This window comes from Leptonychotes weddellii, chromosome 3 (genome assembly GCF_054177405.1).
Source record: "Leptonychotes weddellii isolate Sample4059 chromosome 3, ASM5417740v2, whole genome shotgun sequence".
Lineage (NCBI taxonomy): Eukaryota > Metazoa > Chordata > Mammalia > Carnivora > Phocidae > Leptonychotes > Leptonychotes weddellii.
Genome location: NC_138371.1, coordinates 97,313,263 through 97,328,275, shown reverse-complemented (window position 1 = coordinate 97,328,275; position 15,013 = coordinate 97,313,263). Strand labels below are relative to the sequence as shown.

General features: G+C 39.4%; 1 protein-coding gene across 1 annotated transcript in view; it reads right to left on the bottom strand.

Moving 5' to 3' along the window:
• CNTNAP5 (contactin associated protein family member 5) overlaps nt 1–15,013 on the bottom strand; it is a 741,254-nt gene that overhangs the window by 40,653 nt on the left and 685,588 nt on the right. The window contains exons 20-21 of the mRNA XM_081814618.1: nt 8,535–8,665; nt 1,127–1,214 (exon numbers count right to left, since the gene is read on the bottom strand). Of these exons, the coding sequence (XP_081670744.1) occupies nt 1,127–1,214; nt 8,535–8,665 (219 nt within the window). The remainder of the gene's footprint in view (nt 1–1,126; nt 1,215–8,534; nt 8,666–15,013) is intronic.

Sequence of the window (15,013 nt, the reverse complement as noted above, 5' to 3'; positions counted from 1 at the left end):
TTTTTTTTTTCTTAACATATATTGCATTATTTGTTTCAGAGGTACAGATCTGAGATTCAACAGTCTTGCACAATTCACAGCGCTTACCAGAGCACATACCCTCCCCAGTGTCTATCACCCAGTCACCCCATCCCTCCCACCCCACCCCCCAAAGCATCTGATTCTTGATATCGGCTCAGGTCATGATCTCAGGGTCCTGAGATAAAACTTTACATAAAGCTCCCTGCTCAGTCTGCTTGAGATTCTCTCCCTCTCCCTCTACCCCTGCCCCTGCTTGTGCTCTCTCTGTCTCTCTTTCTCTCTCAAATAAATAAATCTTTAAAAAAACACCAAAAGTATGCTTATCGTGATGAGCACTGAGCAATGTACAGAATTGCTGAATCATTATATTGCACACTTAAAAAGGATATAACACTGCATATTCATTATACTTGAATTTAAAAAGAATAAGAAAGAAAAAAAGGGAAGAAAAAGAAAAATTGAAAGGAAATATATGGGAAAAGATAGACCACACAAATGAATCCGATTTACTAATAACAGACAAAACAGACTTAACCCCAAGGAGAAATTAATTTAAAAAGACCACTTCAGTATGAAAAAAAAAAGGGTTCAATTTATCAAGATACAAAAATTTCTTAAAGACCCTCATTGTATATAAGATGAAAATTCACAGAACTTCTGGTAGAAAAAAAAGAAAATCCACTATTATAGGAGATTTCAATCCTCTTTCAATTGGTAAAGAATTAATGAAGAGATTAAGCATTTGAGCAATCCAATAACTGGATAGCCCAAATCCTTAATTTCTTTAAGTAAAAATTAAGAAAATTTAAGTAAAAAAATAAACATCTAAAATCAATTAATTAGAAAGTAAGTAAATAATTATTTTATTCAACTTCTATGTTAATATGCCTTACTCAGGCTTCTATAAAGTAGATATAAATGCCAGCCCCAAACCCTGCCACATATATATCTCAGCAAGTCCTATACCAGAAACTTTGGTTTTAGATCTTACATGTTATAGGAGCAAGAGCTTCCAGATTTGAATCGCCAACCAGCTCAATGGAAATTATTTATTTCTTCATTGATTTCAACAAAGCCCACTGGAAAGGAATGGACAGGAACAAACCTTTGACTTTGCCCAAGGTGAGTGACCGTATGGCCCTGAATTCGACTTCTGGGGAGAAGTTGTAACTGAGTCGCAGTTGCTGATCCACCTGCAGGAAAACAGAAAACAAAGGTACATCAGCAGAGGTCTGTAAGTAAAGGGCATAAAACCCTCCCATCTGGAAAGAGCTTGGAAACACACACAGAGCAGATCCCTCTTTGGGACTTTCTCTCTGGAGAGATGAGAAATGTCTCGTTAATTCTCCCACAATGCACGCAAAATATTCCTTTCTTCCCTCTTGGTTAAATAAAGGCTTTCATACAAGTCTTCTCCCTGGGAAATTCTGTACAGCTTTAGACAGGTATTTATCTCCCCACTGAGATTTTCTCACCAAGTTCTTTGCTGCAAACAAGCAAACAAATGAAGCCTTCTTGGGGCCACGCTGTGCAGGACTGACATTGAAAGGAAAGCACACACTCATTCCCCATTTCTTCCTTCTCCCCATTTGGCCCTTGCTGCCTTCTTTGCTACACTAATTCTAACCTGGTCCTATTTGGGTGTGGATAGGGGGATTTTCCTGAGCAAATATGTCAGTTTGACAAAAAGTTGGACCCTGGGGAGGATAGGCTAGCAGAACAGTTGCCACCAACATGAACACCTGATAAGCACCCCTCACAGGGGTAAGCAAAGGCCACCACTGGAATTCTTTAGGACTTTATTTCCAGGATAATCCTTTAGGGCACCCTCCTTTTCTGGCCTACTGCTAATCCCAGCTCTATCCCCTTCTTCCACTCCTCCTCATTCCAAGACAGTGTTACCCATCCATTCCCAGCCTTTTTGGTCTAGTCAAATCTGCAATTTCTTCTAGGCTCTACACTGAACATTCACATGATGTGAATAGGTAATTATGAATCTTTAAAACTGTATGCCCAGCCCCACTCTCCACTTGGGAGCAGCTAACCCAGGATTAATATTCAGTTTTCCTAGATCCCACGGTCCCTCCACCCACTTCTGCTCAGATTAACCATTCCCTAGAATCCCCTGGGTTCTGTAGCAGTTTCTGCTGTGAGAGAAGTCACTGGCTATGACTTCTGGTGCATGATTAGATACCTCATTACTATTTCATTTATGAAATGAGACTGGAATAATATTTGCTATGTATTGAATTCTTGGTATGTATGAGACATCATATTGAAACATCTTTTAAAATATATGCCTCCCGATAATACTGTGAAATAGGCATTATTACCCCTGTTTTACAGACTAAGGAACTGATATCTTAGAGATCAATAACTTGGCCAGGGCCAGACAGTGTCACAAAGCAGTGTCCCTTTGTCATGTGACCCACCCATCACTCTTTTTTTTTTTTTCACCCATCACTCTTTATGGTGTTTGCTTTACTCGTCCACACCTCTCTAGATATCTGAGCAACTCGTAGACAATCATTGTATGTTTTTACTTCTGGCTTTCAACAAAACTCATCAACAAACATCTGAGAATCTACTATGTGCCAAACACTATTCTAAGTGCTCCATGAGTCTACCTCATCCAGAAAGCTTTCCTTGATGTCTTGGTTAGATCAGGTGACACTCTTTACATTCATGGTGGCTTTTTTTTTTTTCTGCCCCTAACTTTGAATTTAAAGTGCTGCGTTATAATGATCTGCTTCTCTCTCTTTCTCCCTCCCACCCTCACTAAACTATTGCCTCTTTAAGAATTCAGACATTTTAGCAATATATGTTTTCTTTAGGACTTTTTACAGAAACTGGCAAAGTAACTCCTAACATGGGTTTGTTGGGTGAATAAATAAACATCTTGTATTGATTCCCTTTCTATCTTGGGGCTATGGGGACATAGTCGGTCACATCACCAGGATGGTTATCACTGCCTGGTAGCCCCTACACCTTTAGGTACAACATAGGGTTTTTGGTCTCCATGGTGCCCATCCACAATTTGTTTAATGCTCATGGATTCAGATTCAGTCCTTGCCCTGAAGGAGTTTTCTTTCTGCCCTACTTCAGAGCTCTTTCCTGCCTCTTCTACTCTCTAAAACTGCCCCTTCCAGTAGGGGCAGGGTCTTCCCCTCCTGTGCTCTTGCCCAGGTTGGAGAGGATGCTGAAATGAGTGGGAATTCCCTGTGGAGTTGAGAACAGTAGAAGGTTGAGCTGAGATTCCCCTAGATTCTGCCCCTCACCTGCTCCCCAGGGTCCATAAGATCAGCTCCTTATGCAAGTTGTTCCTGAACCTTGACAGTTCCATGCTCAAATGTCACACATGGGAGAGCTCACTGTTCAAGTAGCTGAGTCATCCCTATCCTGCTATTCTGTTTCGTGGGAACTTACCTAGTCTTTAGCACTTAAACCCGATGACTAATGAAGGAGAGAAGGTGGCAAATGACACCCAGTTAAGGGAGTTTTTAGAAAAACATGAGTATTTGGAGAGGAAGGAAAGATGACTCAAATGATACTTGAGGCTACTGCTGGACTATGGATAGTTGGGGGATGGGTTCCAGCACTAACATGGAATATGGGCACCTAGCATTAGGACTGGTTCAGGTGCTGGGTTACCAATTTGAAAAAACTTAGCAAATTCATAGGACAAAAGCACACAAACAAAAAAGAAGGGTGTACTAGAGATACTTATTTTCAGGCCTTCAACATTTATAATATGGGCTATTGCAATCATTGAGGTATTCAGTGGGAAATACATTATTTTGTCATATTTCCTTTTATTTGTTTTTATGGTTTAGTATTGTTTTTGTTTTTAATTATAATTGGTGGGGTGGTAAGGGGTGAAAAATTGTCTGTAGTCTTTTATAACTATTGGATGTCTAAAGTTTGAAATCTGGCCTTAGAGAAGCTTTGTTGATCTCAGAATCTAGGATGCCCAGTGGTCTTGTCAAGTTGTTAAATGGGATGGAAAAAAGAAGAAAATGGAACAAACTTTTTTTGAATAAGTCCTACATGGCAGGCTTCATGCTTGGTCTTTTAGCTATGTTCTTTCAAAAACCGACTGAGCTCAGTTTGCATCCCCCCTCTTTTTTTAAAAAAAAGATTTTATTTATTTATTTGACAGAGAGAGACACAGCAAGAGAGGGAACACAAGCAGGGGGAGAGGGAGAGGGAGAAGCAGACTTCCTGTGGAGCAGGAAGCCCGATGTGGGGCTGGATCCCAGGACCCTGGGATCATGACCTGAACCGAGGGCAGAGGCTTAACGACTGAGCCACCCAGGCACCTGTCTTTTTTTTTTTTAATAAAGCAATAGACTGAAGCTCAGAAAAGTGAGTAATGGTCTTAGATCACATAATGTAAGTAGTGGAGCACAAATTCACACTCAAGTCCTATAGGGATACCTCTACTGACCTCAGGATCTTCATCTCTGGAGAAAAAAGGAAGTAATTACTTTGTTTCAAAAGTTCCTACCACCTCCTTCTTCATGAGCTGGCATTTTGGTAAACTGGCTTTATCTGTTTAATGTCACGTATGCATTTCAAATAGGAACACTGAAGTTCACCTCCACCACCAGGGCATTTTGGGGGGCACTTGTACCTTAAAAAACACTAGCCAAATTACAATTCTCAAATCATCTCCAGGAATACTTGCTCCTGATTGCAGGCCCAGTCCCCATGACCTCCTTCTTAGCATCACAAAGAAAGACAGGAGGGAGAATAGCAACTCAAGGCCTGGGGGTTATGAGGGAATCTGTTTTTAGGTACTGGATGCCTCTGGTTGGTTGAGTATGGTGATGCCAACTCCCCTCTCTCTCTAATCAATTCTGATTCACAGGGCCTAAGGGCAGGACTGGAGATGTAGTAGGAGCCTATCCTTTTTACTGAACAGTTTGTTCTAAGCAGGAAGGATGGAGAAATATAGACAGGAAAAGAGGGGTGGGACTATCAAGGAGGCAGGTGTATTATGTTACTGTGTCAATGAACTGATTTAAAATTATTTAAAAAATAGTCTCTGATCCAGTTTTTTTTTTTTTAAGATTTTATTTATTTATTTGACAGGGAGAGAGACAGCGAGAGAGGGAACGCAAGCAGGGAAGTGGGAAAGGGAGAAGCAGGCTTCTCACTGAACAGAGAGCCCGACATGGGGCTCGATCCCAGGATCCTGGGATCATGACCTGAGCCGAAGGCAGACGCTTAACGACTGAGCCGCCCAGGTACCCCTCTGCTCCAGTTTTTTTTCTGCACCCTCAAGGTTTTGGAAATAATATGTTCTCAACCAACATGTTTATCATTCACTATTAAATTGATTGATGGAAATCCTTTTTATGGAAAAGAGAAGGAAATGCCTCTTATTGTTCTCTCACTGACCTGTTTGTGTCTTTCATTTGTGGAAAAGAATACAAGAAATATAAAGAAGGAAAACTGAATCATATGTACACATACTCACCAGAATGCATCCTGCATGTCCCATCAGTACCTCAGTGAAGACATTCAAATGAGAAGTTATCATTCCCATCCCTTTTATCCTCCAATCTTGCACCAAACTAAACTTTCTCCAAAGATGTGTCCCCCTATTTCAAGAGTTAATTCTAGAGGGAAGCTCATTATATTAAAACCACTCAGGGACTGTTTTTTTACCACACATTGGACAATTATTCTTGAACCCCCACTCAATCAAGAAAACTAATAGTCAACTTTGACTTCTCCCATAACCCACATCCAAAAGGTTGCCCAGTGCTACTGATGTTACTTCTATGACATTTCACATCTCCATGTCAATGGTTCACCCACTGCACTAATTGAAGCCCTCATGATCTCTTTCTGACTGGCCTCTGTCATATGTCTCATCACTCCCAAATGTATATTTCCATGCAGTGATCACAGTGAGCCCCTGAAAATGAAATTGTACTTCCCCTGCCTATAATCCAATGGTTTCCCTTCCCTTCTCCACAGGGTCAATTTGATCTCCTCCACATAATAAATTAAGCCTTGTGGAATTTATTCATTTCATTCATAGATATTAATTGAGTACCTGCTATATGTTAGGCACTGCTTAATAAAGTGGGGGTTCTATGGTAATAAAAACAGAAAAAATCCCTGTCCTCTAGAGGAGAGAGAAGACAAAAAATTAGATAAATAAATAAATTATATTGAATGTTAGATTGTGTTTAAGCACTGTAAGGTGGATGTCAAAGGGCTAGGTCGCTGTATTAAACAAGGTGATCAAAAATGTTCTCATTAAGAATAGCTTTTTGAGTGATGTCCTGAAAGAAGTGCAAGTACAACTAGGAATGTAGATATATGGACAATAGCATTCTAAGCAAAGCATATTCAAGTATGTTCAAGAGCCCTGAAAACAGCAAGGAGGCCAGAGTGGCATGAGTAGAGTCAAAGAAAATACTGATAGATGAGGAGTAACATGGGAATGGAGCTGTGGATGCTGGGTCACGGAGACCCCCTTAAGCTTCTCAAGGTCTTTGGCTTTTACTCTACATGAGAAAGAAAACTACTGAAGTGTTCGGATGTAAGAGAACCATCTGATTAATGTTTTAATAGGAACTCTCTGGCTGCTGTGTTGAGAACAGGTTGTAGGGGAACAAAAAGTGAAGGAGAGATCTGTCAATTAAGATGCAACTGTAAACTGTAATAATCCAAGGAAGAGATGAGGGTGGCTGGGGCATGGTAGAGGCTGTTGATCAACAGGATGCTGTATGTGAGAGAAGAGAGATATCAGAGATAACACCATAATGTTTAGACTGAGAAGTTGCCAGAATAGAGCTGCTATTAACTGAGGTGTGGAAGATTATGGGGGTAGGGAATGTTTGGGGAAAGATTTTCAGTAACTTGGTGTGAAATATGTAACATTCGAGATGGTTAATAGACATTTAAGATATGCCAAGTAGGCAATGATAGGTCTGGAATTCAGAGAAAGGATTGGAGTTAAATGTAGCTTTGGGATTAATTAATCAGCATTCTATGGCATTTAAAGATGTGAGTCTGAATGAGGTTAGACACAGAATGAGTGTAGACACAAAAGAAATGAAGATGAGTCTTGGGATGCTCCACTTCAGACAATGATGGGAAGGCAACAAAAGAGAAGAGAATGAGCATCCAGAAGATACGGAAGAAACAACAGGTGAAATTGATGTCCTACAAGCTAAATAAGAATGTGTCTCAAGAGCAGAGGCATCACTGCGTCAAATGCCAATGGGAAGATAAGTAAGGAGAAGATTGCTAGATTCTGTAAGATCACAGGTGTCTTGAGAAGTATAATTTTAGTCCAGCACAGAGACAAATCCTTCACTGGTTTAAGAAAAAAGGAAGGGCAACTTGGAACACCAAATATATAAACATTTCCAAGGATGTGGGCAATAAACTGAAAGAGAAAATGGGACAGTACATGAAGTCAGACAAGAGAGAGGTTCCCTTCCCTGACCTAGAGAGTGATTTTTGTCATGTTGTGTTGTGTTGTGTTGTATTGTAATTGTGTTTTTAATGAATGCAATCCTCGCATGTTTATGCTTTGGGAAGCCATCCAAACAGAACTGGGAAATGTTGACAAGGGAGGGGAAGTTGCTGGAGTGATGTTCTTCAGTGTGATATGAGCCCTGTTATCACAATAAAGAAGAAAAGAAAGTCATCTCATACAAGTGAAGATGGGGTTGTAATTGTTGGGGTGTAAGGGGAAAGGAGGTTTAAAATTATCATCTAAGAGATCAAAAGTGATGAATTAAAAAAAATAAGAGGCAATTGCTGGGCAGATGGAAGAGCTCATTTGAAGTCATGATTCTGAATAGGATGATGTAGACTCTGCCAGTTCTCTGTTGTCATGTGCCCTCACCTGATCCCTGCCTTTTATACCAAGACCCCTGGAATTCCAGAGTGCTTGCCACACACTATGCTTTTCTGGACATCTTTGCTGATTCTCACATGGACCCACCATCTGAGCATTTCTTCCTCTCTTCTCCACTTAGCCAATTCCTCCTCACCTTCATGATTCAGTTTATTCCTAACTTTCTCCAAGAAACAAATATTGATTCCCAGAAGAGATCAGTGACCTCATCTGTGCTCCCATATCACCTGCACACATTTCTCCCCTAGCCCTTGCCAGTCTCTTGTGATTTCCTCTTCAGCTGTGTGTCCTCCTCTTATACTCCAATTCAGTGTTATCAAATTTGATCAGGCTTCAGAATCACCTGCTACCCCCTGCAAAAAAGTTGTCATTAAGTATATCTGATGTAAGGCCCAAGAACTTGCATTTCTAACAAGGTCTCAGGTGATGTTGATGCTGGTAGCAAGAGGGGAACACACTGTAGTTCCGTAGTTCAATTTTGTCTAGTTCTTCAAAAGCTGGAGTCAAGTGTGCTTGATATCTATCCCCAGAACTTGGCTGTACGCTTGGCTCAGGGTAGAAACAGAAAATTTTACTGAACAGCCAAAGCATATTTGACTGAATGAGAAGAAGTAAAGTAAGATACCTGAATGGTAAGCTCTCTTCCCTCCCGGTCAATGTTTAAGTGGTGCATCCTTCTGTTGGCAAAGTTCTCTGCATCAATATTGAAAACCTGGGTTTCTTCCTTGCTTAGCTGATAGCGAACCTGTAAGCTTCCTTGAAAAAAAATATTAGAAATTAGAATTAAACATATGCAAAAATGTGATCAGATTATCTTTTAGTTGATCATTACTCTCTTCTAGGGATCTATGTCTCAATCCTTTCATTATTCAAATTTTTAAAAATGCTATATTACTGTATGTATATAGTATATAGCATAAGCATGTATTTACATATAGCAATATATATATGCTATATACTATATTAATATATATATACACCATATACACTATATAAATTTCATTATTCAAATTTTTAAAAATGTTATATTACTATAGCATCTGGGTCCATATGGAAAATCCTAAGTATAGGTACAAAATTAGTGTGTGTGTGTGTGTGTGTGTGTGATGAAAAACCATAATTCCAGGTTGGAAAATAAAACAATCACAAGTCTATTGTGTAATTGGATTGTGAAAAATTTTAATAAGATAGAGTCCTTTTCTATTCTCTCTTCAATTCCTACCATTTCTTTTTTTTTTTTTTTAAAGATTTTGTTTATTCATTTGACAGAGATAGACACAGCGAGAGAGGGAACACAAGCAGGGGGAGCGGGAAAGGGAGAAGCAGGCCTCCCGCAGAGCGAGGATCCCGATGCGGGGCTCGATCCCAGGACTCTGAGATCATGACCTGAGCCGAAGGCAGACGCCTAACGACTGAGCCACCCACGCACCCCCAATTCCTACCATTTCTTATAATTCATTTTCTTCCTAATTCTCTTCATAGAATTTCATAATACATACTGTGAAATAAGATTGTAAAATAATCTAAGCCAGAATAGAAGAAAAATGTTTGGCCTATTAAACTGATACACAGTTGAATCAGTTGATACAAGAACCTCTATAACTAATGCTGGTTTTCCTGGTTCGCTCTCTCCTTTTTGCTCTATTATTGTTTGGGTTTTTATCACTTAAATATGAATAATAGCTGTGTAGCAGTGGCATATTTGGTACTGAGAGGAGTTGAGCTGTGGTGGTGGTGCAAATGGGCAGGTGTAGGGCAAGGGGACCTGACCACAGCCAGCCTATGGTAAGGAAACACACATTGTGTGCATTAGTGGGCTGTTGGGTGGCATGCTCTTCCACACTCCTTCCAATTCTAAGAATCTGGGCATGTTCATATTTAATTCCACCCAATAAACTAAATTAGCATGTGATAATTGTGTGTCAGGTATGGTGATGAGTACCACATTCCTTGAGGGTATTTGGACTCTTACCATCCCACTGTCTGAGTAATTCATCTACATACATATTCTGTGTGCATTTGTTCATTTTAAAAATCACTTCTATTTTATATATCTTCTCTCACACCTGCCTCATGATCATCTATCTTACATGTTAATAATCTCATAGGGATTCTGTCTATCAAAGTATTCTGAAGCTTCCCCAACATCACAGTTTATGTCTAAAATACTTCAACCAGTTCTTCTAGAGCCATAGAAATATTGATCTCAATTTCTTAGGAGTTTTGGTGCAATCAGTATCTTCTGCTCCTACAGGCCCTGTGCTCATCTCTACCCTAACAGGTACTGGGCTGTGTTATTTGTATACTCACTTGTCTTTCACACAAATCTGTAAGCTCCTTGAACATCTGCACATATCTTAAGATTCCTAGTGTCTGGACCATAGTAAATACTCAGTAAATTTTAAAGGAAGGAGGCAAGGAAGGAGGGAGGCAGGGAAGGAGAGGAAGGGAGGAAGGAAGGGAGGAAGGGAGGAAGGAAGGAAGGAAGGAAGGAAGGAAGGAAGGAAGGAAGGAAGGAAGGAAGGAAGGAAGGACAAACCAACAAATTCAGTGGGGCTTAGAAAATGTTTACATCTGAAGAAATAACTCCTCTGAAATAGTACAAATCTAGGTGATACATATTCTCAATAAATCCAGAGACCAATGAATTATTCTTAGAAACTGTTTCACCTTGGTATTTATTGGCCCAAAGTTGGGAGAACCTCTGGAGAATACAAGTGGCATGCTTAAGGAACTGGATAATTCCTGAAGGCCCCCTCTAGAATTTAGTAGTGTCTGCACTAGCTTATCCCCCTGCATCTGAGGCTCTGATGTTTCAGGGAATTCATTCAGGTTTGGATTCCAACAACTGCCTTCAACATTTTGTCTGTCGTTAGTATTTAGGGTTTATCTCTTTCCCATGCATCTGGATTTGCCTTATATATCTAGTCCAGTGTTTTTCAAATTGGTTTTAAATTAGAACACTTTTTGGGCACCTGGCTGGTTCAGTCGATAGAGTGTACAACTCTTGACCTCAGTGTTGTGAGTTCAAGCCCCATATTGGGTGTAAGATTACTTAAAAATATAAAATATTTAACAAAATAGAACACTTTATTCAAATGAAATCTAAAGTGAAATTTATAGAAAACAGAAAAAAAAACAAACAAACTTGGATCTTCTTGAGTTGAAGTAAGAGTGGGAGGCTACCTCTAGGCTGCTGTTGCCACTGTCCTCTCTCCCTCCACCCACCTTTACTCCACAACCTCATGTTGGCCAAAAGAACTCTGGTCTCCCAGGAGCATAGTAGAAAACCTTGCCTCTTCAAAGCGACAACTCAGCCTACCAGGATTTGGTTACATCTGTTCTGGACAGCTTTGTATCACTTATGTGCACCCCATAGGACAACCCATAGAACAGTCTCTCCCTGCAGTCCTGACCACTGGGACCCCACACTCCAAATACTCATAGGCGCATAAGTTTGACAAGCTTACAGTTGGATTTGCCTAGGCTTTAACTTGGTCAGTGACAGATTTTCTGTACATATCTATGTGGATGTAGCTGCCTGAGGAGAGAGACCTTCAGGTTAAGGAGAAGCCAAGCTCCCCTTGGAAGATGTTGGACTTATTTTCTTTCTTTTTTCTTTATTTCTTTTTTTCTTAAACAACATACATTTATTTTCTCTGAACAATAGTTCTGGATGCTAGAAGAGCAAAATGTTTTCTTAAAGGCTCTAGGCTAGGATATTTTTGTGCCTCATCTTAGCTTCTGGTGGATGCTGGCAATCTTGGCATTCCTTGGCTTGTAGATGCATCACTCTGATGTCCTTTGTCTTCACATGACCTTCTCTCTGTTTCTCTCTGTTGGCCCTATTTTCACATCTACTCTAATACTCAAAAGGGTACCACATACCATTTGTAAGTCATTTTATTATTCGTATCCTCCTTGAAAAGTGTCTACTCATAAAAATGGAAAAAAAAATATGAAATAGAAACTCAAAACTGAAAAGTCCAAATAATATCTAGTTGAATTCCTTGAGTTGGGCCTTAGGGTAAAGATTCTTCCATGTCAGTTATTCCAAACCATCATTTTGTTTTCTTTTCTCTAACTGGTTCCCACTTTTCCAGTCTTCCTACTCAACTGTCTTCCACACTGCCATTACTGTATTATAACACATATTCAGTCATTTGACTCTAGCACTTAAAAAAAATTCTAAGCCTCCTTAATTCTACACCATATATTCCAACTTCTTAGCCTGATGTATGAAGCCTTTTTTTTTATCCTTTCCAAATTTATCACATACACATTTTTCATATCTGAATCATACCTGAACACTCAGCATCTCTCCAGATAATGTCCCTCTTTACCTCTGTGTGTTTTTCTTTTCCTTTGCCTCGCCATCTGCCTGGCAAGCTCCTCCTCATTCTTTAAAACCCAGTTTACGTGACCCAGATCTTCACTAACCTCTAAGACTAGCATAATCTTTTCTTTTACTATATTGCCACTATGCTCACTTTTAGTAACAAACCCAATTTATCATGTTTATTTTGTGTTTCCTCTTGAACTTAAGGTCCCCTAAGAAGGATAGTTGCTTATTCATCTTTGTGTCCACAAATTATAACACAGGGTTTGCTATCTTAAGTCTCCAGAAGATTTTTTTTTAAATAAAAATCCACTCTGGAGAATTTTATTACCACTGCACCAAAATTATAAACTAAAAATTACTCAATGTCTAATGTGTGCCAGATATTAAATAAACAAATAGTTACAATATTATAGTTCTATTTTTATAATCTAGTCGAAAGCAAAAGCAAGGTCATACATGCCTACTATATTTTAGACATTAAATCCTGTACTAAAGATATTTCTTTTCTTTTCTTTTTTTTTTAAGATTTTATTTTATTTGAGAGAGTGAGAGAGAGAGAGAACGAGTGGGGGGGGAGACAGAGGGAGAAGCTGATTCCCTGCTGAGCAGAGAGTCCAGTGTGGGGCTGGATCCCAGGACTCCAGGATCATGACCTGACCTGAAGGCAAGCACTTAACTGACTGAGCCACCCAGCCACCCCTAAATATATTTTCTCTTTCTTTCTTTCTTTCTTTCTTTCTTTCTTTCTTTCTTTCTTTCTTTCTTTTTTTCTTTCTTTCTTTCTTCTTTCTCTCTTTCTCTCTTTCTTTCTCTTTCTTTTTCTTTTTCTTCTTTCTTTCTTTTGCTTTCTTTCTCTCTTTCTCTCTTTCTCTCTTTCTTTCTTTCTTTCTTTCTTTCTTTCTTTCTTTCTTTCTTTCTTTCTTTCTTTCTCTTTCTCTTTTTGACTTTCTTTCTTTCTTGTAGCTCCATGCCCAGTGTGAAGCCCAATGAAGGGCTTGAACTCAAGATCCTGAGATCAAGACCTGAGCTGAGAGTCAGACACTTAACTGACTGAGCCACCCAGGTGCCCCAAGATATTGATATTTTTTAATCAAATCCTCATATCAGGAAATAGATTTTCAGGGAGGTAAACAGCTACACAAATAAATAATAATAAGAAGAAGAAGAAGAAGGAGAAGAAGAAAAAACTAGAGAAGGAGAAGAAGATTCAAACTCAGAGGTAAAGAACTTTAAAGTTCTTTATGTTCCTTCCAATCTACCACCCTGACTCCAAAGAGATGTGTGGTGGGGTAGATGGATGAGTGGATGGACAGAGAAGTGGATGGTGGAGCAAAGGGAATGGTAAATGATTTGACAGAACATACAGAATACATGTTTTGTGAATTCAAAATGATGTTGTATGTAAGTGACGAATCACCAAATTCTCCTGAAACCAATATTGCACTGTATACTAGCTAACTAGAATTTAAATAAAATCTGAAAACAAAAACAAAAACGATGAGCAGTTAAAGGGTTGAGGTAATAAAGTATTTTTCAGAGAAAGAGGTTTGCTGGAGGAAGGTAGAAGTTAGCTAGGAAAACAAAACAGAACAAAATATAAGGTGATATGCTTATGCAGTTGTAGAGATTTAAGAACAATGCTGCTGAAATTTACCATGTTTGAAGCAGTAAAACTGTAGGCCATTAGCACTGATGAGAATATTAGCAGACATGCACCCAACCAACTTTCTCATTCTGAAAGATGGAAAAACTGAGACCCGTACTTTGAGTGAGAACTTGGAAGAGATTAGTAGAGAGGCCAGGCAGAGAAGGATCACACTAGAATGACAAAGAATCTAGACTTGTTCTTGTAAAGAAGAGTCCCATAAAGGACTTTAGACAAATGTGTGATTAGTCTGATGTACAAAAAGTAGTATCCTAGGAGAATTAGCCGGCACACCCAGTGTGCATGCCAGATCTAAAGGGTCTCTCATGAGCATACCAGTTCTCACAAGATCAAAAGAGGCACCCATGGAGGTACTGGACCATCGCTGTAGAGTCCATTCTTGTATTTCTATCCATACATTATTGTCAGTTTCTTTCTTTACCATTTCACGTTGAAAGCAGGAGCTCTTCTACAATGTTGAATCTTTTCCATTCCCTATCAGTCCCTATCACTCCCAGACTTGTGTGGCTTCCTGTACACCTTCAGCTTCTACTAATCAGACCATTCTAACCAATTAGCTTCTGTTCTATCTCCACTGCCCCACCGGGTGGCACCACCCATCTACTGGTTGCTCATGTCAAAATTCTAGAAGTCATCTTTGTTTTGCTGGTTTCCTTCACTAGCACCCTTGCATACATGATGCACACACAAGTCATCAGCAACCATCTGGTCTCTACAAAGTAAATCCTTCATCTCCACACTTCTTTCCAGCTTAGCCACCACACTCTCATTTAATCTATGACTGCCTCTCACTTGGACTATTGCAACATATCTAAAGTCATCTCCCAGATTCTAGTCTTACTTCTTGTCCCCACACCTATCCATTCTCTATACATCAGTCAAAATAAGCTTTTGAAATTTTGATGTCACTGATTAAAATATTTTAATAGCTTCCCAATACACTTAGAATAAAATCAGAAGTATTTGTCATGGCCTTCAAGATCTTATATGATCTTCTTCTATACCTCTTTCATTTTATTGCATTCCACATTTGCCCTTGCTCACTAAGCTCCAACTACTATTGACCTACTTTATGATCTCTTATGTGACAAATTTA